Here is a 24,734-nt window from a genome sequence, read left to right on the forward strand (position 1 = left end):
GAGCAAGGGCGACGCAACACTAAAATAAATCTGTCTCATACATTTTAACACAAGTGCTTCCGCCGGAAACTAAATTAAAAGAATGCACAAAGAGTCACGAAAAGTTCGATCTGGGGTTCTGTGAGCAGCAAACAAAATGAGTCTGTCAAAATATGCTTACCGGCAACTTGTCCTTATCCTTCGCCTCGGCAGGAGTGTATATGTTCAAGTACAGACAGTCCTCAGAAAATTCCAAATTTGGTAGTTTTACTTGAGAGATTTGTTGGAGCATTTCTATTGCCATCGGATTTTGGATGCACCTTGAAAAAAACCCGTATATACACATATTACAAATTACACTATGTTAATTGCACAGTAAGCAGTGATTTTTAATGCCACATTTCGTGGGTGATATGTTCATGAGTCTTTGCCCCATGATTCACAAATATTACATTATTCTTCTTAAATATTTTTTTGTCCAGCGTCACGACTAATCACAGTGATTTCTTTGCTACCATTTACTTGATCTCTAGACATAAGTATTGAATAATGCAAACACCATACTGATAATCTATGGTTCACCACAGACCTTTGAGTAATCAGCACCCTTTTCAAGAATGGTAACACAAATATGAACATTTCTAAATGCAGTTTCGTAATAGAACAGCAGCTTCAAAAACTACTCACTTCTGCAGAGAAAATGCACTTCTTCACATTTCAAATCATAATTTACAATACCCAGACGTTCTAAAAATATAGTTAAACACTTTTTCTAATTTTACTATTGACAACTAAACCGTTTTCGACAAACACTTTCATGTTCGAAATGGTGTCTGAACTGTAGCTCGAGGAGGGCGGCCCCGCATTCCTCACCTCCTCTCAATCACCAAATGCGTCTAAGAGGATCAGGTCCCCAAGGCCTCTGTTATGCTTGGGGATGGAGGAAGCACACCCCCCTCTGCTAAAAACAAAATTCCACTTATCTCCAGGGCCCTGGCCCAGGCCCAGTGGAAGGGGGATAAACTTATTTTTTCTCAGCTCTACAGATTATGGCACTGAAGAAAAAAAAATGTTTTTGGCCTGGTGGGTGGGGGGTTTGGGGAGGCGGTTTCCTCCAGAACCCTCCTACCAGGCCTGTTGGGGCACAGAATCCCTACCCTTCTTCCTATTTTTTTAAACTTATTTTTCAGGACAGGGGACTGAATCCCAAGTCCTAAAATGGCTGCTGCCACATCTTTGTTGAGGTGGTGTCAGCCAATCAGATATTATCAATAGATCTGTCAACTTCACAGATCCTCAGGGCAATGATATATACATAGATGTTGAACCTTAATTTCTCAAAAACTGCTGAATGGATTAACACCAAATCACAAAAAGCACGGTTTCTAGACCAAGATTTTGCCTTCTCTCTAATTTGCTGTATTACTGTTCAGCTGGTTTGGCTGTAGCTGTGTCTAATTTTCCTTCGTAAAACTTTAATGGGGAAACATATTTTGCCCCCACCCCTTTTGTCTCAGCCCTCGCTTGACGGAAACTCCTTTTTTTTTATTTTCTAATAACTTTAGCACTGTTTTAATAATCTTCACAGGTCCCAAAACTTAATTTCCTCATGCAATATCCATATGGATTTAAAACAGCACTACAGCCAGAACTGCTGAACGGAATAACACCGCATATGGCAGAATGGTAGCTTTTTACCCAGAAAGTGTGCTTTTTGTGATTTGGTGTATATTTGTTTAATCTTTTTTGAGAAATTAAGGTTTAAATTATTTGTATATCTAGTCAGTTGGGTTCTTGAGAGGCTCGATCTTGCGCAAAATAAAAAAATAGAGTGATCTGATTGGTCGAGAAGCCTTTTTTCCCCAGAGTCATCTCGCTCTCAGGGGTGCAAATTGCTCCAGCAAGGTCCGTGGAAGTTTGCGCTCTGTTTGGATGGAGGGAACATGAAGGGAAATGTGGTGGACACCATTTCAGGACATGAGTACTCAGTGCCCATGTCCTAAAATCTTTTTAAAAAATAACATATAAGGGGCAGGTAGGTATACCCTGAACCTCGTGGGGGGTCGGACCAAATTTGAAAATAATATTTTTTGGGTGCTTGCATTCTTGCAGGTGTTGATGGGAACCACCCCTTTATGCTTGGACTACCACCGGAGTCCCACGGGAGTCCAGGGATGCACTGCCCCCACAAGATTCTTGCAGGATATGGATTTCTTTTTTTAATACCTGGCTCAGGTCAGATCCTGCAGCCATCCCCCGCTGCCCGTGGGGTAGGCTGCACTTGGAGAGTGGAGCATGGCCTGGCAGTGATTTGGTCTTATTAATGGTAGTAAAATATTACTTTAAGCTAAACACAAACACTAGAAAGTCGCTGAAAAAAAACAAGGTTAAAGTGAGGTTATACTTAGGTGAAAATGTCAGTTTAAACATAAATTCATAATATTTTAAACTGAAAAAACACTGAAATTGAACAATTATAAGCAATTCAAGTACCCATTACTCACCCTCACCATGCACAGCTTCTGGCCTCACATATTAGAACGCTCATGACATGTTCAGTGACATCATTGATAAGATTACTGATGACAAGTGAACTAACATAATTGACAGCGCTGTGCATGGCGGGGACACTTTGAATATGCCATTTCGACCTACTGGCTAGTGCTGCCAATAGTTTTACCTAGACAGCACAATTTGAATTGCTTGAGTCAACATTATGTGATTCTCTGCAATTCCCTTAATCTCTTGTGACTAAAATGTTAAATGTATTGATAATGTATACTCGGGCTGTCAAAATTATTTTTTTCAATATGCAGTACGCGGATGCCAAACCGTAGACAATGCCACCATTTCCACATCCACATAGCCCCAACTGAAAAAAGGGAGAAATGCAAAGAAAATGTCCTGCAGAACAAAACGTTCTCTTTCAACACAGGGAGGAATGCATACAACATAAATTCTTCTGCAGACCAGCATTATCGGAGTCAGAGAATGTAATTGCATTAATAGTCAGCACAATCAATTCATTACAATGGCAGGACCAACGTAACAGTGTTCTTCAAAGCAATATCTGCAATATTGAGTTAGAAGGTACTGTTTTTCTAATGGCAATTTTCTAATGGTTTTAAATAACTGTGCAATAACTTAATGTATTCATTCATTTAAAACTTAATTTAGATCCAAGGATTTATGGAAATGCGTATACTCAATTAAAGGTTCTTTTAGATCTTTTGTAGATGATTGTAGCTCCAGAAAGTTAACAAATCAATGATGGAGTATTAATATAATCTGGACCAGGAAGGAAAGGGGGTTTGTTTTAACTTAGCATTCTGACTAGAAACACACGAAGAAACCCCCCTCAAGGTCCTTGCGGAATAAGAACACATGCAAAATATCAAATGGCTGATCCTTGGGCAAATTCTCTTAACTCAGAACATGATAGGGTGAAAAACTGAAAAGCACTTTTGCACATTCCCTATGTAATGAAAAGTTGTATTGAATAACGTATCTTGGTTTTCATGCATAGAAGTCACTACCTGTAGGGACACACATCGTTTAGACTTTGTGTTCCTGATAATTGTCAATACAAATCAGAATGTTCTCCAAACATCTAGAAAAGTGATAATAAAAGCCAGACCACCAGAGAGCACTACTATTACGAGAGATAATATTTTGTGAGATCCACAGAAATGAATGAATGTAATTTTCTTCAACAGGTTCTGTTAGAAATGGGGTCTTTGGTTGGCAGTCAGGTTACCCCCTGTCCAAGCAAGGACCCTCACTCTAGTCAGGGTAAGTCACCACACACAATCCAAATTATCCTGTGCCCACCCTCTGGTAGCTTGGCACTGAGCAGTCAGGCTTAACTTAGAAGGCAATGTGTAAAGTATTTGTGCAATAAATCATACAATAACGCAATATAGCACCATAATAATACACCACGCAGTGTTTAAAAAATATATAATATTTATCTGGGTATTTCCAGGTCAGAACGATAAAAGATGCAATAAGAAATTGTAGAGATATCACTGAAAAGTGATATGAAGTGTCTTAAGTCTTTAAAAAGCAAACAAAGTCTCTTTCAAGCACAAAGTGCCTGGTTTGGAGTGAAAAATCTCCGCAGAGGGCCGCAGGGGAGGAGATGCGTGGAAAATGGTGTGTGTGTCGGTTTCGCTCCTTCACACACGGACTTGTGTTGTTATTTTATACGTGGGGAAGATGTTGCGTCGATTTCCGGAATGCGGACAGTCTCCTCTGTGGGTCACAGGGATTTCAGATGCCCTGGGGTCTGTGCGTGGAATCCTGGGCTTGTTGTCCGGCTGCGCGTCGTTCTGGTGGGCTGTGCGTGGAATTTTCTTCTTCATGGCAGGCGCTGCATCGATTTCCCCTCTGGAAGTCGGGCGGCGTTGTCCAGGCGGTCCGTGTGTCGAAGTTCCGGTCGCACCGCAGGCATCGCGTCGATCTTTTCCTCGTGGGGTCGAGCAGCGTCTTTCCGGTTCGCCGTGAGGTGAATTTTGCACCGCAGAACAAGTTGTGCGTCGAATGTTTCATCGCACAAGGAGTCCAGTTGAAGGAGAGAAGTATTTTTGGTCCTGAGACTTCAGGGAACAGGAGGCAAGCTCTATCCAAGCCCTTAAAGAGCACTTCTGCTGCAGGGCAAGAGTTCAGCAAAGCAGCAGGGCAACAGCAAGGCAGCAGTCCTCTGTAGAAAGCAGTCAGGTGAGTCCTTTAGGCAGCCAAGCACTTCTTCTTGTCAGGGTGCAGGTTCTGGTTCAGGTTTCTTCTCCAGCAAGTGTCTGAGGTGGTAGGGCAGAGGCCCTGTTTTATACCCAAATGTGCCTTTGAAGTGGGGGAGACTTCAAAGAATGGTTTAAAAGTGCACCAGGTCCCCTTTCAGTTCAATCCTGTCTGCCAGGGTCCCAGTAGGGGGTGTGGCAGTCCTTTGTGTGAGAGCGGGCCCTCCACCCTCCCAGCCCAGGAAGACCCATTCAAAATGTAGATGTATGCAAGTGAGGCTGAGTACCCTGTGTTTGGGGTGTGTCTGAGTGAATGCACAAGGAGCTGTCAACTAAACCCAGCCAGACGTGGATTGTAAGGCACAGAAAGATTTAAGTGAAAAGAAATGCTCACTTTCTGAAAGTGGCATTTCTAGAATAGTAATATTAAATCCAACTTCACCAGTCAGCAGGATTTTGTATTACCATTCTGGCCATACTAAATATGACCTTCCTACTGCTTTCAGATCAGCAGCTATCACTTCAATAATGTATGAGGGCAGCCTCAATGTTAGCCTATGAAGGGAGCAGGCCTCACAGGAGTGTAAAAACGAATTTAGGAGTTTTACACTACCAGGACATATAAACTACACAGGTACATGCCCTGACTTTTAACCACACAGCACCCTGCTCTAGGGGTTACCTAGGGCACACATTAGGGGTGACTTATATGTAGAAAAAGGGGAGTTTTAGGCTTGGCAAGTACTTTTAAGTGCCAAGGCGAAGTGACAGTGAAACTGCACACACAGGCCTTGCAATGGCAGGCCAGAGACAAGGTAAAGGGGCTACTAAAGTGGGTGGCACAACCAGTGCTGCAGGCCCACTAGTAGCATTTAATCTACAGGCCCTGGGCACATACAGTGCACCTTACTAGGGACGTATAGGTAAATTAAATAGTCCAATTGGGTATGATCCGATGTTAACATGTTTAAAGGGGGAGAGCATATGCACTTTAGCACTGGTTAGCAGTGGTAAAGTGTGCAGAGTCTAAAAACCAGCAAAAAATGAGGTCAGAAAAAGAGAAGGAGGAAGGCAAAAAGTCTGGGGATAACCCTGCAGAAGGGCCATTTCCAACAGGTTCTAAACAATGTGGCCTCGATTTGTGTATCAATGACTTTGTTGTAGCAGTAACATCACAGGAGAAGCCCTTCATTCATATTGCGATTCTTTTAAAGGAGATGCATGAGTGTACCAGTTTCACATGCAAGCTCCTATCTGTACATTCTTGGGGTGGGCATCTCATTGCACATTTTATCATTGGCCAAGTTGTTATTTTAGTAGATTGTTATTGCACAAACCCAGAAAATGAGAGTCTGGTGAACAACTGATAAAACTGCAGGAGAGTCTTGGTGAGTATCAGAACATTGTGAAACATATGGAAATAGTGGAACTCACTGTATAAGTGGTCGGGAAGCTATTACAGTGGGTTATGGAGACCTTTAAAACTGTCACTAGTCTTCATACTTTAATTTGTATGTGTTATATTTACTCTCTCACTCACTGGCAATCCCTTTGTCTTAATACAATGCCTTTTTGTAATGGTGCGGCAATGTGCTCTATTTTGTATGGAGTTGATATATAATGCTTGTCATGTTCAATCAGATGAACACAAAATATGGGGCTCCCATTCATTTTAAATGTACCCAGAAGTACTTTAATCTCATGATTATTATTGTATGCTAACATTTACTCTGTCCTTCAAATGCTCTTAATGTGTGCAATGTAGAGACTAAGAAAATAAACAGAAGATGCCAAAAAATGAATGAGGCTTCCACCTGTAGCTATGAATTCGACAATGCCACCATTTCCACATCCACCTAGCCCCGACTGAAAAAAGTGCAATTAAATAAAGAGTTAGTTCTCTAATGGTAACTTTGAGCATAATTATCATCTTTGTATTTCCACCTAGTGGAGACTCCGCTTGACTGATTACATATGTTTTCTAGTTGATCCTGATTCTGAAATGGGGATTTTGGACATTTGCTCTACTACTGTTAGGACACTGTAATGTATTCTACTAGCCCCAGTGATCTGGCTAGTGGTATCTAGTGAAATATAATAATTTCATAGGTTGTGTTTTTAATAAGTACACTTTCACTTTTTTTTCTAATGTCTAAAAGTCCATAAAATACGACTAAAGGTTTCCGAAACCATTATTCATAACGGGTTAACCAGAATTTTCATGGGGATGTTTTGGTATTTGACTACTTAATGACAGCCAATTATTCACCATTTGTATGATAAAAAAAGACACTGAGCCTCACTGAGAGCAAAGATCAGCAGAAACCTCAGGCAGTAAATGGTTTGATGGCTGGTGGAGGCCCATAGAGGATTTTCTCATAGGTCTGACATGACTAGATGACACCCCTCAAGTAATGCATTGTAATATCACCCACACTAATATCCACGGACACCTTAGGCTTAAGTCCTGCAGTGCCCAGCTTTCTCATTTAATCAGGCTGTCATCTCACTCTTCTCCATATCGTCAAAGGGTGCAGTGAGGTTAAGAACCTCACTGAATCCACCCCAACCCATCCTGTAACAAGATGGGAGACTGTGAAGTGAAACAGGAGGACACTGAAAGCTGAAGCCTGATACTGCATGGTTGTGTACTTTGCATAGCCCTGCTTTCAGTTTTCTGCTTTACAGCTGATTTGGAAGGGATCTTTATCCCTGCCCTGAGAGTCCACGCATCAGCAGCTAAGTACCTGAAACAGATTAGCACAGGCAGCTGACAGTAGGGGAAAAATGGTGTGTGTGTGTGTGTGTGTGTGTGTCAGAAAGAGAGTAAAGGAGTGTGAGAGTGAATGTGAGCTGGAGTATGTGAGTGAGCATGTGAGACACAAGGAGAGGGTTTATATGGAGAGTCTGAATACAACTGAGTAAGAAAGAGTGATAATGTGAGTAAGATATCGAAGAAACATGAGTAAAACAATATGTGAGTGAGGCACAGTGTAAGTTAAACAGTGTGAGTTAACAGTGTGTGAGCATGCGAGTTATACAGTCAGTGACGTGTCCATATGAGTGACACAGTATGTCAATTAAAATAATGTATATGAGAGAATGTAAGTGAGATAATATGAGATAGTGTGAGCATGCCAGCGAGAATCTGAGTGATGCAATCATGTGAGTGTATAAATGTGTGTGTACATGTACATAGTAAAAGGGAATAAGAAAGAGTGAGAGTGAGTGAAACAGTGAGTAAAATTAAGAGTGAGAAAAATTGCAACTGAGTGAGAGTGATAATGTGAGTGCAAGTGTATGTGATTGAGAGGAAATGAGTGTGAGTGAGAATGAATGTGAGTAAATTAATGTAAATGAGCTTTCATAGCCTATATTCTTTGAGCAACTTCATGCAAAAATGTTGCTTTAACATGTATTATTTGACCCCATTTTTGTTTTGTCTTTTTTTTTTTTATGTGTGGGGAAAACCCCACCTAGATTAATTCAGAACCGCTAGCTTTGGTCGCTCGCTGGAATTCAGGGACAGTATTTTGCCCCACAACTTCTAAAGATCACCAGCGCTAATGCAAACATTGCTTTCTTACATTGGAGGGTAGGCCGTTGCTTCCCTGACATCGTTCCATGGCTCAGGAGGTTCCGGAGGAGAGAATCTCAATGCTCCAATCGGGGGTTTTGCAAAGGGAATTCCAAGGAATGCATTGACTGTTCTGTCTGTCCCCTTAACTCCATGCTTTGTTCCTTGAACTTGCCCATACTTTGTTGTTATCAGTGGGCGGTGAGCTTCTTGTCCTGTGTAAAATACAATTATAGATATTCATCAAGCATTCTTATCTTAAATAGGATCACTTATAAAGGAATGTCCAGAGCTGATTTTTGTGTATACTACTTTGCACTAAACAGTGTTCACAAATGCATTTATCTTTATCTAGCAACTTTGGTCAAGTTTTTATATCACAAAGTGTACTCCTTACTGTGTGCTATCCTCAGGATAATAACATCTAAAAAATGCTTTATTATCACAGATACAAAGTCACTTACAACATACCATCATCAAAGTGAGTTCCTAGAGAGCTTAATACTAATCAAAAATCTAATCAAAACTATATAAATAATACTCTGACTTTTTACAGAGATAGCCTTTGGTGAATGAATTTCAGAAATGGAATACTGCCATAAAAGAGAATGTTAAAGAACAGGCCTTAGACTAGACTTGCAACGCTCACAAATGCATCATGAGAAAGGTGATGGAAGCCCATTGAATGTGCATGCTCAATGATATTTTTCATCTCTAATCCCAGGTGCAGGAGCAGCATAAATGGAGGACATCTGCCACAAAGCAGCCCTATTTAGTTTGCCTAAAAGCCAGATGGGGAAGATGGGATATCGATTGCTTTTTCGTGGATGTTCCAAATTTGCCAAACTCTACGGGACAGAATTATTATTTTCAGACACAACTCAGCGAGCAAACTTGTTGCACTGCATTGCGCAAGAGGGGAATAACTGGTCGTGCAGAGGTGAGTGTCTGTTGTCTTGCATAAGATTCGTTCTAGAAGCATGCACTTCCGGTACAAATGCCTAAGTCTAGAGACATTTCAGAAGGATCCCACGCACCGGGAGTGTGCTTTGCACTTGTGCGCACATACAACTTGTGGGGGTTTTGAGAAATAAACAGATGTCCCATAGCTAATGCTTGCTTCAAGGAGCTGTTGTTTTTTTTAAAGTTATGTTTGGTCTGGCTATCTGACTAAATTGGGTACTGAGTCAAAATCTAAGGGTGCTTGCGCTTATACACTCAAGTAACGCCCTTCCATGCTAGGCAACACACAGCAGTACAAAGCACTGTTTGCTCTCAGAAAAGGACACCTTTAGAATGCAAACTATAATTTTCTCTGGAATGTAAATATCAATGCTTCACTTTGCATCATTTTGCATCTCTTTGAAAAGCACAAACCCGTAGTAAATCTGTGCTAAACTCAAAATCAACCCCAAGGCAATCTTTGGGTTACATTTTCAATGAGGTAGGCTGGAAGACAGTGCCAGTGATACTTTAGGTCAACTCTTAAAGGCATAACGCCTTCTTACACACAGTGTGTCTACCCAGAGTTTTTAGAAACAAACGTGACAGATGGTAATACAGTTCTAGGAATATTGACTTTAGGCTAATGCCTGCAAGTTGGTTAAATGTGCATCCAAGTGGCAACGGGTTGAATCTAATTCCTGATTCAAAGCATGCTTGAGTAATGTCTCACAATGCACGTGCCAGTGATGGGTTCTGAGCTTCTGGTCTCCAGTGTGAGACGTAGATTCTAGATAACACAGGAGCAATGGAATGTGGACACAATGGAATGTGTGGTTTGTAAGATATTCTTGGGCTGGGTGATGGTTAGCAGGGAGCCAGGGAGTGGCTGAGATAACAAATGTGGATATTTACTCTCTCAGCGGGGCAAAAAAAAGAATATATCTCGGAGATATTGGTGGAAAAGTCTTCATAGCACACAACAGAAGTGGCGAAAGTTTTCAGCCCCGGTTGGGAACACACGTATGTAGGTGATGACTAGTAATTAAGCAACCAAGTGATGGAGTGCTGTGTCAGACAGAGGTAATGCAGAAACGCAGCAGAAGGTAAAGAAACGTAATTGTGCCAAAAAAAGAAGACATTTTGGGGGCACTGTCTTACCTACCGTGTATTGGAGTGTGTGAATCAGTGAAAACTCGTTGGGCAGATCCTTCCTCGTGCACATTGAAGGGTGTGGAGATTCCCAGAGCTCATTGCTGCCATGCGCAGTGGAGAGCCAGCAGGATCAAAGGGAGCTCGAGTTTGTGGAGTGCATCAGCTCTTCCTACCATTCAACAAAGGAAGGGTGTCCCGAGGTGATGGCCCAAATTGCAAGTTTAAACAGCGTAAATCCTGGTGGCAACCAATTTCTTTTGTTGATTTTGTGTTTTTCACATGCGTACGCCATTGGGTGCCTCAAATTTGGGACAGCTTTGTGTATGTACAATATACCGAGTCTGCAGGTTACCACAATATTCACAAGATTTGCAGTGACACTAATCAATGTATGTACATTCGTTTAAACTAATGTGTGGTTATTTATGGTGAAACCTTTCTTGGTAAGTTTTTGGTAAGCACGTTGCAATAAGTTTGTTATCTGATGATCCTCAGATGTACTGTACCTGCAGTGAGAAGATTAATTATATTGATGCTTGCTATAATTACAATGCAGCCATGCTATTGTGAGGACTTCCTCTGATTAATGAGACAGGTGCTTAGCGCATTGCGCTCAATGCTGGTGTGTATCCTAAATTATGTGCATGTACTTGGACTTCATAATGTGTGCGTAACAGACCTTTCGTCTGACACCTCCACAACTGTTGCTAGTGGTACCGCGGGATCCACGACTAAAGTGGCAGGAATGGAAAGAATATTTATTGAATTATATATATAGAGATAGTATTGAGGACGAGGAGTTGAGTCAAGAGAAGAAAAGAAAAATTCTATTACATTCTCTTGGGCCACAAGGATTAAAGGTTTACAATAGAATATAGAAAAACAGAGGCTTACAGAAGAAGACGATGCTTTTGGAAAGACTAAGGGGGTCATTAGGACCCCGGAGGTTGGCGATAATGTGGCGGTAGTACCGCCACAGACCCGCACACACTTCAAAACATACATGCAGACACGCATCATGATTACTATACATACACGCACTCACACTTCCATACATTCACGCATGCAGTCAACATTCAACACACCCCCACAATCACGCACACACATACATGCACACACCCCCATACACACACACAACACCCCCGCCCCTTCCCCTGTCGGAGACCCAACTTACCTGGATCCAGGAGGGTCTTCCAGCAGGAGACAGGATGGAACACTGCCAGGTCGTATGATTTCTCATAATACGTCTGGCGGCGATCTACTGGCATGGCACTGTTGGTGGTAGCAGCGCCACCTTACCGTCATCTGCCAGTATGCCCACAGCTGGATTTCCACCCTTCTTGTGGTGGAAATCCAGCTGTGGTCATAATATGGTGGACGGCTGGTAGCTGCTGCAATGGTCTATTGGCGGCCGTCACCGCAGCGGTAGGCGGTTTATACCGCCAATGTTATAATGAGGGCCTATGTGTTGGTTTAAACGTTTGGCAAACAATTGCAAGTTTGTTCTCTTGCATGATGAACTCATAAAGTATCAGATAATAATGCATGTCAACAATGAATATATATAGGAGAGATTGGGGGCACATGGAGATTCTGTATTGGGAGAGGTAATTTCTCCAGTGAAAAAAGCAGAAGTGTCCAATAGATGTGTGAAAGCAGCATTTGAAAGCTCAGGTGGTAAAAGGTCTACTGAGTAGGGGCAAAAAATAAATCTGGGGAAAAGAAAGGCGCAGAGTAACGATGAAAGAATTGCAAATAAAGATGATATCAAAGGTAGCAGTGTGGTAAGAACCAATCTGTTGAAAAGAATCTGCTTAAAAGATGTTTTAGATGTGCAAGTACAGAATACTTTGCATGCAGCAAATATTGTCCAGCAGTCAAGAAAAAATACTATGCATGTGGTATTAGAAGGCACTTTGCCAAGGCATTTAGAAGGAGAAACAGGTAATTGAGAGTGAAGTTAAATAATGACAGGTTCTTGTGCCAGCTTCCGCCTGTGACAGTCTCCTGCCCAGCTTGCCTGCAGCCACCCTTGGCTGCCTTTGTTGGTTCCTCCACTGCTTCGCTCTTGTTTGATTTTCTGCTCCTTTTCACACTCTTCTACTCATTTTTCTGCTACTTTTACCCTCTCTTCTACTCATTTTTATACTCCTTTTCCCTCTCTTCTGCTCGTTTTACTGCTTATTTTTCCTTCTCTCCTGCTTTTTTCTGCTGCTTTTTCCCTGTCTTCTTATTGCTTTCTAATTGTTTTTTCTTCTTCCGCTTGTTTTTCTGCTGCTTTTTCCCTCTCTTCTGCTCATTTTTCTGCTTTTTCCCCTCTCCGGTTTGTTTTTCTGCTCCTTTTTCCCCTCTCATCTGCTTGTTTTTTCCTTCTTTTTCCCTCTCTTCTGCTCGTTTTGATGCTCCTTTTCTCTCTCTTCCTGCCCCTAGCTCACCTTTCTGCTCCTTATACTGTCTTCCTGCAATTTCCTTCCTTGTTCCATTTCCAGCCACCCAGTGCCCCAACCTCCCCCAGGATCTACCTTAATGGAAGCCACAGCACAGATATGCAGCAGGAGTGCCAAAGGCATGCCAAAGGCAAGCCCACCAACACTTGTCTGCGCCCAGCGCCAGGACCACTGCCCCTCCCGCCATACACTGCTACACTCCCAGGAAGCTCCTGGTCCTAGACCCTGGTCACCTGAATAACTGCTGCCACACATCCTTCCAACAGTCAACAAAAGGACCCTTCACTTACCGCCACTGCCACTTCTCATGCAACACAGCTCTGCAAGCCCACATGGGACCCCACCGCACTTCTGCCTAGAAGACCACAAACAACCCAAAGCCACTCCCGAGCATCCTGCTCAATGCCTGGTCGTTCTGCAAGCACATCATGGAAATCTGGGACACCATCATCAACCTCTCCCCTGACGTTCCTTCATCACTGAAACCTAGCTCAACCTGTCCTTGAATCCCAACATCGCTACTGCAACTCCCAACAGCTACAGGGTGATACACCGAGACCAACCCATCAAACTCAGCGAGGGCATAGCCATCATCTTCAAAGTCACCATCTGATGCAACGTCACCATTGACAACCCCATGCTTTCATGGAACACCTCAACTTCCAACTACAGACTAACTACAAGACCACGATGAGAGGCACCCTCGTACACAGACTCAAGGACCCCCGACCAGCTTTCTGCAATGCCATCTCTAACCTCATCGAACCACTAACAATCGACTGAACTGTTAACATACAAATCATTGATTTCCAGAGTGTTAGTCTAATTGAAGACCACAACACCCATAAAGCATTAGGCTAGCAAACAACAGCCCAAGACGTGAAACAGGGTCCGTAAAGACCTGGAGTCAGGTAGATGGCCTAATCAGGGATCCCACTTAAATTCACAAGTGGGTTATCCTAAATTGCACAAGTTAGCTACTTTGGGACTGGGCTTTTAAGAGTCAGGACTGTTGTACAAAGGTAAATGCCTTCATACACAAAAGATGTGAAAAAGCAATCTTGCATGAATCAGTCTTTTGGGCAAAAAATGACTGCTTCCATCAGGGTATGCACCTTATGAGTGGCATCTACCAGAAGCAAGTAAAAGCATTGAAGCATTCTTATGAGTATTTTCTGTTCCTGGTGTATTGAACATTGAGAACACCTGATGTTGAAGAATTCGCAATGGCGAAAGGATTTGCACGTGCTGGAGGAGAGTTGCAAGGTCTTGTCAAGTGGAATTTATTGTATAGCTTTTGTCTAGATTTTTCTCCTGGCTCTTCCATTCCCAGGACGAAGTGTTATGAAAAGTGAAAGTACTGTTGTTTCCACCGAACTAGTACTCGTGGTGCTTGGTCTGTGATGGAAAGTTGGCCCCCTGTGCCTTGTTAACTTACTGAAGGTGGTCTAGAACTTGTTAAAGTGCAACACAGTTATAACAGTTGCATTAAATATATGAATGTCCAGACAGAGTTGTGCACAACACATAAATATTACCTCAAAATATACAAACATGCTTACAGTGCAAACCAAGAACATACATGAAGCACCAATCAAATGTAAAAACAACATAATATACTGGTAAAAAGTGCCCTTGGTTATCAATACTATTATACTGTTCTCAATTGCTACCTAATAACAAACAACAGCACACTTACCATGGTAAGAATGCAACTCAATAGGCATGCAATTACTGGAATATTGGAATAGTTCAATAATTTTTGTAAGCATACAATGATGGAAAATATTAACCTATTGCAGTAATCCACTGTAAAATGAAGTGTCATAAACCAAAATTAGCTACTTTGTAATGAAGTTGTAAACCTTTACTGTTAGTGTCCCTTGTGTTTGTTAAAAACCTGAAAAGAAGCAGAAATAAAGCAAACACAATTGGAATCAGCAACACTCTGAATGTGCAACCTACAGAGAAAAGGGGCATAAGGCCCAGTTTATAAGTCAGCCAACGGCCCCTTGTTCCACCAGGGAGATGTAGTAGAGTACTCCACCCCCCCCCAAGTGGAGGGACTGTCCGCTTAATTTATAGATGACCGCCAAGCTGGTGGTCATTCATAAAGCATTGACAGGAAATGCCATAATGGCAGTTCCTCTCAATGTTTTTTTGCATTTTGGTGCAGGGCTCCAGCTATATGACAGGGCCCTGCACAGAACAGTTTGCATTTTATTCTCAATAAGAAAATTCCCCCCCCATCAAGAGAGTTGTCTTCCATGGCGAATGGGGCGTTATTCCTTTTATAATGTCCCTCACCTCCATGGTTTGCCTGGCAGTGATGGACATTAAAAAAACGTCTTTATGTCCACCCATCCTAATAATTGAGTGGGGGGACATATAGCCATTTCTATGCTGGCCCTAACTCCGTTGTGACAGAGTATGCTTGCCACCAAGATATAATTTGGGCCCAAAGTCTTGGACAGCTATATAAGGTGCGTTATTAGAGTCAGTGAGGAAATCCTGCCTCCTGGTTTTAGGATTAACAATGCAAGTTCCCTTAATCCCCTAAATTCCCTAAATAGGGATATCCGATGACCTTTGGGCGCAAGAGGTTCTGGGACAGTGGTTCCTCATCAGGAAGGGGTGGGGGAGTGGGAAGTGAACTTCAATAATGAAGTGAAGCAGACAATAATCTGACCTGGGGTCTGCACCACAGCAGCAGGGCCAGTAGAGGCAAACAGCTAAAGGTGGTGTTGAGAAGGAAAGTACACACTTGGCAGAATCGCCACTCAGGTCACCTATATTAGAAGAAGTAGTTTCTTTACTGAGCTCTTCCAGCCTCTGTGGGGGATTGAGAGGGTTGAGGCTGATTTCATCATAAGCTTGCGCTTTACAAAAAATGAATAGGACTCAACTCCACAGTAGGACAGTCCAAGGTGGTCTGTTTCCAAAAGGTGTACAGAAACTGATGTTCAGTTAGTTGGGCCATACCCAAGTTCCAAACAGTCAGTACATTCTTCAGGTTACAAAGAAGTAAAGAAGGGAAACTGGGAGGGGGGTCACAGCTGGGCAGTATGTCTTCAAAGTTTTACAGCTTTTGCTTTGTCCAAAGTAGCATAACTTTTTCATGCAACCTTTGTATACACATTACTAAACATCTGCGAAATAATGAAAACAATATTATTGTTGTATTAGCTATTCCTATACACTACAAAAAGTATTTCTTTTAGTTCCTGAATATATCCTAATATGACATTTTAGCTGTCACGTCTGTCACTATAGTGTCTTACAGACAAATTTTTCAGATGTTCAGTGTTGCTTTCTGAAAACTCACACACAACTGGATAAAAGTCACCCTTTTGACACCATGACATTCAGCCATATCAATAATGTTCTTTAGTCGACCTGTTAAGGATGGAGGACTGATCTCTGCAACAGCCACTGAAATGGCTGAGCTGCCCTAACAGGCCACCGTTACCAAATCCTTAATTAAAACATTCAGCAGCTGATGTGCTAGAGCGCAGACAGAGCCATCTTGGTTATGTTTATAACCAATGATTTGAAGTAGAACATGCCCACAGTTTTATTAAATTGTTGATAACACAGCTGTTAATATTTCATGCATGTTGGCCACACCATTGAAAGAAAGGGAATAGTAAAATGCAGTTAACCAACCGAGAATCAAAGCTATAATGTTACAGCCACATATGTCTCCAACAGAATAGTCTCACTAGCCCACTGAGATGATAGGAAACACACCTTGCTTTCCGTAGCAACAGAATGTGGACATTTCAGCACCCGGGTCAGTTCGTACACTAACATTGGAGCACTTAATGAAAGGCTCCCTCACTGATCCATTGGGTTGCATTATAAACTGTTCTGTCAAGATTTAAGATTGCTTCCTTTGGATTCCTTTTTGAATTTTCATTTGATCTTCAGCTCGAATGATTTGAGTTAAGTGTATTAATAAAATGACTTATGCCTAATATGTAGAATTGTAGAATGAATAAGGAATACTAATGTCTACACTGATAAAAGGCTGACAACCTTTTTGGAGAGTGCATTAGGGGGACGTTACCCCAGACAGGGAGAACGCTGTTTGGACATTTCAGCACTCTCATGTTGTCCTCGGTGTCAGCGCTCTCAAATAGTCCCTGACAGGCATAAGTAGCCAAGCCACTTCTGTTTTCACTTTGCATTCTGGAACGTGTTTATTTTATGATCCCATTTTATATGAAGTGCCACAGATATCAGAATGCAAAGTAAGGTACAGATCTGGACACTTACCATTCTCAAAGAAGGAACCTTTGGAAAACTTGGAAATGTGTCAAGTTTTAAGCATATTTGAACAACACTATTGGTTTACTTTGAAAATGATTCAACAACCTTAGAGGGACTTTAGGGGCTTATTTTCTGAATGCACCAGTAACATTGCTCGATTTGCGGACATTTCACGAGGTGGCGAACACGGTACACTCTCAACGCCAGTGCTTGCCTGCTGGTGATTGTGTTTTCGCCATCTCCAACTGTAGCGCTGTTTGTTAGCAATTATTTATTGGTAACAAAAAAATGCAGCACAAAGCCTGCAAACTGCATTCCTCAAAACAGCATAGGGAGTGAAAGTAACTTTAGAGGGGCTTATAGCTTTTTCCCTTTCGTTGAAAGTAGTGTACTTTAAATTCCTCTGCACCAGTAAAACAATTGAATATGAGCTTGAAAATGTGGCCCAGATTTATGCGTTTTGACGCAAAACTGCACTAATGCAATTTTGCGGCAAAAGGTTTAGCACTGGCTTGCGTCATTTAACAACGCCAGCCGGGCACCGTATTTGTTGTATGGCGCAAACCTGGCTCTAAACTTGGGCTAACGTCTTCAAGAAAGACGCTACCCGGGTGGGGTGGCGGTAGGGAAGGAGGGAGTTGTGCATCAGAAAATAACGCTAGCCTGGTTAGAGGCAAAAAAATTCCGCTAACCGGATTGCTCATTAGCAGTGGTAAAGTGTACAGAGTCCTAAAACCAACAAAAACAATTTCACAAAACATGATCGGTGAAGGCAGAATGTTTGGGGGTAACTCTGCAGAGAGGGCCAAATCCAACCCACAATGTACCAATTCATTTCAACCACCCAAAATATTGTTGATTAGTGCAAATGTAAGCGTAATGCTGAAGTGTAATGGGTTCATTACCATAAAAATGTGTTTCAATCCCTTTATAGCACATCAAAGCATATATGATCTGCTGAGGTTAAGATAATGCTTAATACTTAGACTAGCACACAAATGTTGATCATTGTAGACAAATGGTTGGGGACCCCTGAGGTATAGTATGAGCTGCAGTAGTGCAAGCTTGACACACAGAGAACAGGTACAGCATTGATATCAACAATCGCAGTGTGGGCATTCTTCATTCACACAAAATAGGTACAATTTGGAAAGTTGCAGTGCAAGTCTCATCATTCACAAAACCTGTGTTAAATGGGTGACAGAAGTGTAAGCTTACATTATACAAGGAGCAGGCAAGGTGTGATAGCAGCAATGAAGTATTCCCTAGCACCCATATATCAGACCCATAATATGTGCAACAAGGAAAACTTCACAATCACTTACAGAAGTACATAATAAAATACATCAATGCAATTTTCCCTCATACATATATCAGGTACAGCACAAATGGCTGCAGTGTAGTCTTCCTTCACACAAACACACAGAACAGGCAGTGCAAGATGCAGCGGCTAATTGTAGGAGGCTGGACTGGCTTGTAGTGAGTACCAAGGGGTACTTACACCTTGCACCAGGCCCAGGTATCCCTTATTAGTGTAGAGGGGTGTCTAGCAGCTTAGGCTGATAGAAAAGGTAGCTTAGCAGAGCAGCTTAGGCTGAACTAGGAGACGAGTGAAGCTCCTACAGTACCACTAGTGTCACTTGCACATCATAAGAAAACACAATACACAGATATACTAAAAATAAAGGTACTTTAGTTTTATGACAATATGCCAAAGTATCTCAGTGAGTACCCTCAGTATGAGGATAGCAAATATACACAAGATATATGTACACAACACCAAAATATGCAGTAATAGCAATAGAAAACAGTGCAAACAATGTATAGTCACAATAGAATGCAATGGGGGCACATAGGGATAGGGGCAACACAAACCATATACTCTAGAAGTGGAATGCGAACCACGAATGGACCCCAAACTTATGTGACCTTGTGGAGGGTCGCTGGGACTGTAAGGAAACAGTGAGGGTTAGAAAAATAGCCCACCCCAAGACCCTGAAAAGTGGGTGCAAAGTGCACCTAAGTTCCCCAAAGAGCACAGAAGTCGTGATAGGGGAATTCTGCAAGGAAGACCAACACCAGCAATGCAAAAACGATGGATTTCCTGACAAGAGTACCTGTGGAACAAGGGGACCAAGTCCAAGAGTCACGATGAAGTCGGGAGTGGGCAGATGCCCAGGAAATGCCAGCTGTGGGTGCAAGGAAGCTGCCACTGGATGGTAGAAGCTGTGGATTCTGCAAGAACGACAAGGGCTAGAAACTTCCCCTTTGGAGGATTGATTTCCCACGTCGTGAAGAGTCGTGCAGAGGTGTTTTCGTGCACAAAGACCGCAAACAAGCCTTGCTAGCTGCAAGGGTCGCGGTTAGGGTTTTTGGATGCTGCTGTGGCCCAGGAGGGACCTGGATGTCACCAATTACGTGAGGGGACAGAGGAGGCGCCCAGCAAGACAAGGAGCCCTCTCAGAAGCAAGCAGCACCCGCAGAAGTGCCAGAACAGGCACTACAAAATGGAGTGAACTGGAGCTCACCCGAAGTCACAAAAGAGGGTCCCACGACGCCGGAGGACAACTTAGGAGGTCGTGCACTGCAGGTTAGAGTGCTGGGGACCCAGGCTTGGCTGTGCACAAAGGAAATCCTGGAAGAGTGCACAGGAGCCGGAGTAGCTGCAAAACACGTGGTTCCCAGCAATGCAGTCTAGCGTGGGGAGGCAAGGACTTACCTCCACCAAACTTGGACTGAAGAGTCACTGGACTGTGGGAGTCACTTGGACAGAGTTGCTGAGTAGAAGGGACCTCGCTCGTCGTGCTGAGAGGAGACCCAGAGGACCGGTGATGTAGTTCTTTGGTGCCTGCGGTTGCAGGGGGAAGATTCCGTCGACCCACGGGAGATTTCTTTGGAGCTTCTAGTGCAGAGAGGAGGCAGACTACCCCCACAGCATGCACCACCAGGAAAACAGTCGAGAAGGCGGCAGGATCAGCGTTACAAGGTCGCAGTAGTCGTCTTTGCTACTTTGTTGCAGTTTTGCAGGCTTCCAGCACGGTCAGCAGTCGATTCCTTGGCAGAAGGTGAAGAGAAAGATGCAGAGGAACTCTGCTGAGCTCTTGCATTCGTTATCTAAGGAATTCCCCAAAGCAGAGACCATAAATAGCCAGAAAAGGAGGTTTGGCTACTTAGGAGAGAGGATAGGCTAGCAACACCTGAAGGAACCTATCAGAAGGAGTCTCTGATGTCACCTGCTGGCACTGGCCACTCAGAGCAGTCCAGTGTGCCAGCAGCACCTCTGTTTCCAAGATGGCAGAAGTCTGGAGCACACTGGAGGAGCTCTGGGCACCTCCCAGGGGAGGTGCAGGTCAGGGGAGTGGTCACTCCCCTTTCCTTTGTCCAGTTTCGCGCCAGAGCAGGGCTGAGGGATCCCTGAACCGGTGCAGACTGTCTTATGCAGAGATGGGCACCATCTGTGCCCATCAAAGCATTTCCAGAGGCTGGGGGAGGCTACTCCTCCCCAGCCCTGACACCTTTTTCCAAAGGGAGAGGGTGTAACACCCTCTCTCTGAGGAAGTCCTTTGTTCTGCCTTCCTGGGCCAGGCCTGGCTGGACCCCAGGAGGGCAGAAACCTGTCTGAGGGGTTGGCAGCAGCAGCAGCTGCAGTGAAACCCCGGGAAAGGTAGTTTGGCAGTACCCGGGTCTGAGCTAGAGACTCAGGGGATCATGGAATTGTCTCCCCAATGCCAGAATGGCTCTAGGGTGAAAATTCCATGATCCTAGACATGTTACATGGCTATGTTCGGAGTTACCATTGTGACGCTATACATATGTCGTGACATATGTATAGTGCACACGTGTAATGGTGTCCCCGCACTCACAAAGTCCGGGGAATTTGCCCTGAACAATGTGGGAGCACCTTGGCTAGTGCCAGGGTGCCCACACACTAAGTAACTTAGCACCCAACCTTTACCAGGTAAAGGTTAGACATATAGGTGACTTATAAGTTACTTAATTGCAGTGGTAAATGGCTGTGAAATAACGTGGACGTTATTTCACTCAGGCTGCAGTGGCAGGCCTGTGTAAGAATTGTCAGATATCCCTATGGGTGGCACAAGAAATGCTGCAGCCCATAGGGATCTCCTGGAACCCCAATACTGGGTACCTCAGTACTATATACTAGGGAATTATAAGGGTGTTCCAGTATGCCAATGTAAATTGGTGAAATTGGTCACTAGCCTGTTAGTGACAATTTGGAAAGAAATGAGAGAGCATAACCACTGAGGTTCTGGATAGCAGAGCGTTAGTGAGACAGTTAGTCACTACACAGGTAACACATTCAGGCACACTTATGAGCACTGGGGCCCTGGCTGGCAGGGTCCCAGTGACACATACAACTAAAACAACATATATAGAGTGAAATATGGGGGTAACATGCCAGGCAAGATGGTACTTTCCTACACTAATCATCTCTTACATACATTGATCAGTAGCAGCTTAGGCAGAAGCAGTTCTTTACATTCAGAACAAGTTCAGCACACGTAAAAAAGTGCAAGCTTCCGTCCCACATGGAACAGGTGCAACGTATCAGCAGTGCAAACAACTAAAATCACAGGCAGCAGTAGTGCATACTTACTTTACACACATAACAGGCACGTCAGTCAGATTTGGTGGTGTGGATGTGAGATTTCTTGAAAAGAAATGTTGGGTAGTCAACTCAACGAGAGGGGAATCAGCAAAGAGCGAGCAGGGAGGTGAGGGATTCCTTATTGGTGTCAGTGAGAAGGAGATGATGTTCTGAAACTATTAAATAATCACACCACGTTCATCATTTTGACTATAGGATTTACCACCATAGACCAAGTCAATCATTTTTATTTTTGGCCTTCATCCGAACTGTGGGCCCGCACAACAGCACTTAAAGGGGTGAAAGGGACAAGTAGTGACAAAGTTACTACTGTAACCGTTGGAAATTATTGCTTAATACATGCACTTTTCAGTGCTGAGCGTGGAGAACAGCCACCACTATTCACCTTGTGAGGGGCATTGCTGATCACTTTGCAACTGGCATGGCACATCTTGAGGTTAGTTCAGTTAAAAAAAACGTTTTAGTTATGTCACTCTTTTTTAACTTATCAACTATAGTAATGGGTTACAACAAATAATGTATTGAAAGCAGGGATATTTAGATCCAAAGGATTAAAATTATGGATGGCTGGCAGAGGTAAATGTAGTTTCTAATTCTTCTTTTGGAACTGAACATTTTGCTTGGTCTAGCATTTTGGGATATTGCACAACATGGAGTGGAGGTAAACTCTGCTGACTTTTACATCACTCTGTAAAAAAAAGGATCCTGGGACATTCACAGGAGGTGAGATGCATCCATTATCCATTGTGCAACAATTGTCCACGGGTGGACCAGTGGTCAGTCGATTGGCATTCTGTTCCAAAGGCAGCTTTCAGTGAATCATTGGTTTTCGCAGTTTGGACAATAGTACATTAGTATAGAATTTGAGTAGTATATAGGGTGCACTCATCTTTTTCTTTTTAAGGCTTCTTAAAAACCAGTGTGATTCACTAAACATATGGGAGTGCGGCAGCACTTCAACTCTATCCATTCGCTAACATAACAGGCTCTGAAAGGGTCCTATACAGATAGTTACAGTAAAGCAATAGTTGTCATAATTGTCTATACAAAGTGAACTGCAATATTACAGACACTAAAGGCTGTGCAGTTTTCCTGTTCAATCATTGCAAATGGGTGATTATTAGTAGTGTCAAATCAGTGGTTGCACCGTGATTTTTTGTGAATCTAGCTTCCACTCTGCCTCTATTTTCTGGATAATGGTCACAGGACCAGGCAGGTAGACAGAAAATTAAAGCAACAGGCATGGGCCCTGTGGATTGAAGCATAGAATGGGAAGTGTGAATGCGTTTCTGTAAGGATAACTCTTGGGGCTGTGTAAAAGGTGTCAAAATGAGCAAAAATGTATTTGTTCATCCCGTTTGCTCACGTTTCTGTCATTTGTATGCACAGGCATCCATAGATTAACTTGCCTTCTTTTGTAATTCACGAATATTAAAACTTTTGACAGTAATTTCACATTTTATAAAGCTGGTACAGCTTCACAACGGAGGTGTTTACACCAGTTTTTGAAGAGCTACACATTGTTCATTGATACAGCCCATGGTCTGACCGTCAAAACCCTTTGTAACTTTTACTTAGCCCACACCTTAACACTGCTTGGAAATGGAAATATTGGAAAATAGCAAACATAACAGTTTGGACAATATTATCTTACCTTTAGATGCATGTGCTATTCGCCAAACATTGACAACCAGAGAGAAAAGCAGGAAAGAAGTTCCCCAGCAAGACCACATTTTCCCGGAAAATGTTATGTTAACAACGATATTGCCATATCAGTGCTAGGAGTAGACAAATGCTTGCTTCACCGCTGTGGAAAAATGATGCAGAGAGAAATGAAATACAGTTACGTAAAAACAACCGTTCTAATCCATCATTTCTGTGAAGTGCAGTTAGTTTCAATGTACCTAATTTACCGCCTATGAGCTATCCTCCAGGGGTCAGTTCGCTTAGCAATGTATTGCTCAACGCTCATGGGTTTACACCTGTGTTTGAATGACGATTTACACATTTTCAGACTTTTTCCAATACTTATGGAAAACCACAATATTCAAGGGAACTCAGGACTAGCCTCTAAAGCTTTTGGGGGTTCCCGTTTATACTAATGCTAAGGTATTTTTTCATTTGTACATGTACGTTGTCTATTTCTTTCTCCACGGGGAATATATTTCTTGTGTGGCGAGCTCAGATCTTCGTCCCCTAAATGTATTTTGGTGTTCATACAATGTTAGAAAATAACTTACTACTGTACTTGACGTGCATACGTTTACAATCTTTTCATGGGTCTGAAAAAAGGTTTTTGTATACCGACTAGCTTACAAGTTTGTTAGTTTGAAGACACATCTTGAACAATTCAAGGCTTAGAACAGCAACTCCTCTCCTAGAGGAACATATTTCCTCCCCCATAATATTACACCCTATTCATGTTATTCGGAAGTCAATTGATTTATGAAGTTAAACTCATATTTTAGGGGCCTGCTTGACTCATTACTTCATAAATCAACATTTGTAGGTTTTCATATATTTTTACGAGATAGTGAGAACTCACATTCCCCCAGAAATACAACTGGAAGCAGCAGCAGTTGAGATTTCAGTTTCACAATAATGTTCTGGCATTTCCGCATATGTAATTTCACATAGTGGACACTTATGCATTCGAAAATGACTTATGAGTGCAATTCCACTTTTTACTTTTTTTCACCGCAGGACATTTTTCTTCCTCTATAGAAAAAACACTTCCGGTATCGATTTTAGGGCTCTCCATTCCCATCCCAAAGCACATGCTTTTGCTCCAACCAGGACAGCATCACACCTTTTCCAAGCGTGAATTGGCCTAAGACAAATATTTGTGAATACCCACAAACTCACCTGCTTGTGAGTGAGCAGAGCTTTCTGGGCATCACACAATGCATCATTAAAAAATACTCGGTTAATATTACCTAAGAAAAAATTAACGGCGATTTCAAATTCACATTTTGAGACTACAAGAGCTGAATGTG

At 42.7% G+C, this 24,734-nt stretch overlaps 1 protein-coding gene across 2 annotated transcripts in view; it reads right to left on the reverse strand.

Annotated features, from left to right (window-relative positions):
• LOC138267775 (fatty acyl-CoA hydrolase precursor, medium chain-like) overlaps positions 1–24,734 on the reverse strand; it is a 195,049-nt gene that overhangs the window by 165,977 nt on the left and 4,338 nt on the right. The window contains exons 2-4 of one of the 2 annotated variants that reach the window (XM_069216972.1): positions 23,393–23,545; positions 8,303–8,507; positions 161–299 (exon numbers count right to left, since the gene is read on the reverse strand). In XM_069216972.1, the coding sequence (XP_069073073.1) occupies positions 161–299; positions 8,303–8,507; positions 23,393–23,471 (423 nt within the window). In that variant the 5' untranslated portion in view covers positions 23,472–23,545. Of the gene's footprint in view, positions 1–160; positions 300–8,302; positions 8,508–23,392; positions 23,546–24,734 lie in introns of those variants that run through there. The other variant, XM_069216973.1, reaches the window with a different exon arrangement.

This window comes from Pleurodeles waltl, chromosome 12, assembly GCF_031143425.1.
Source record: "Pleurodeles waltl isolate 20211129_DDA chromosome 12, aPleWal1.hap1.20221129, whole genome shotgun sequence".
Lineage (NCBI taxonomy): Eukaryota > Metazoa > Chordata > Amphibia > Caudata > Salamandridae > Pleurodeles > Pleurodeles waltl.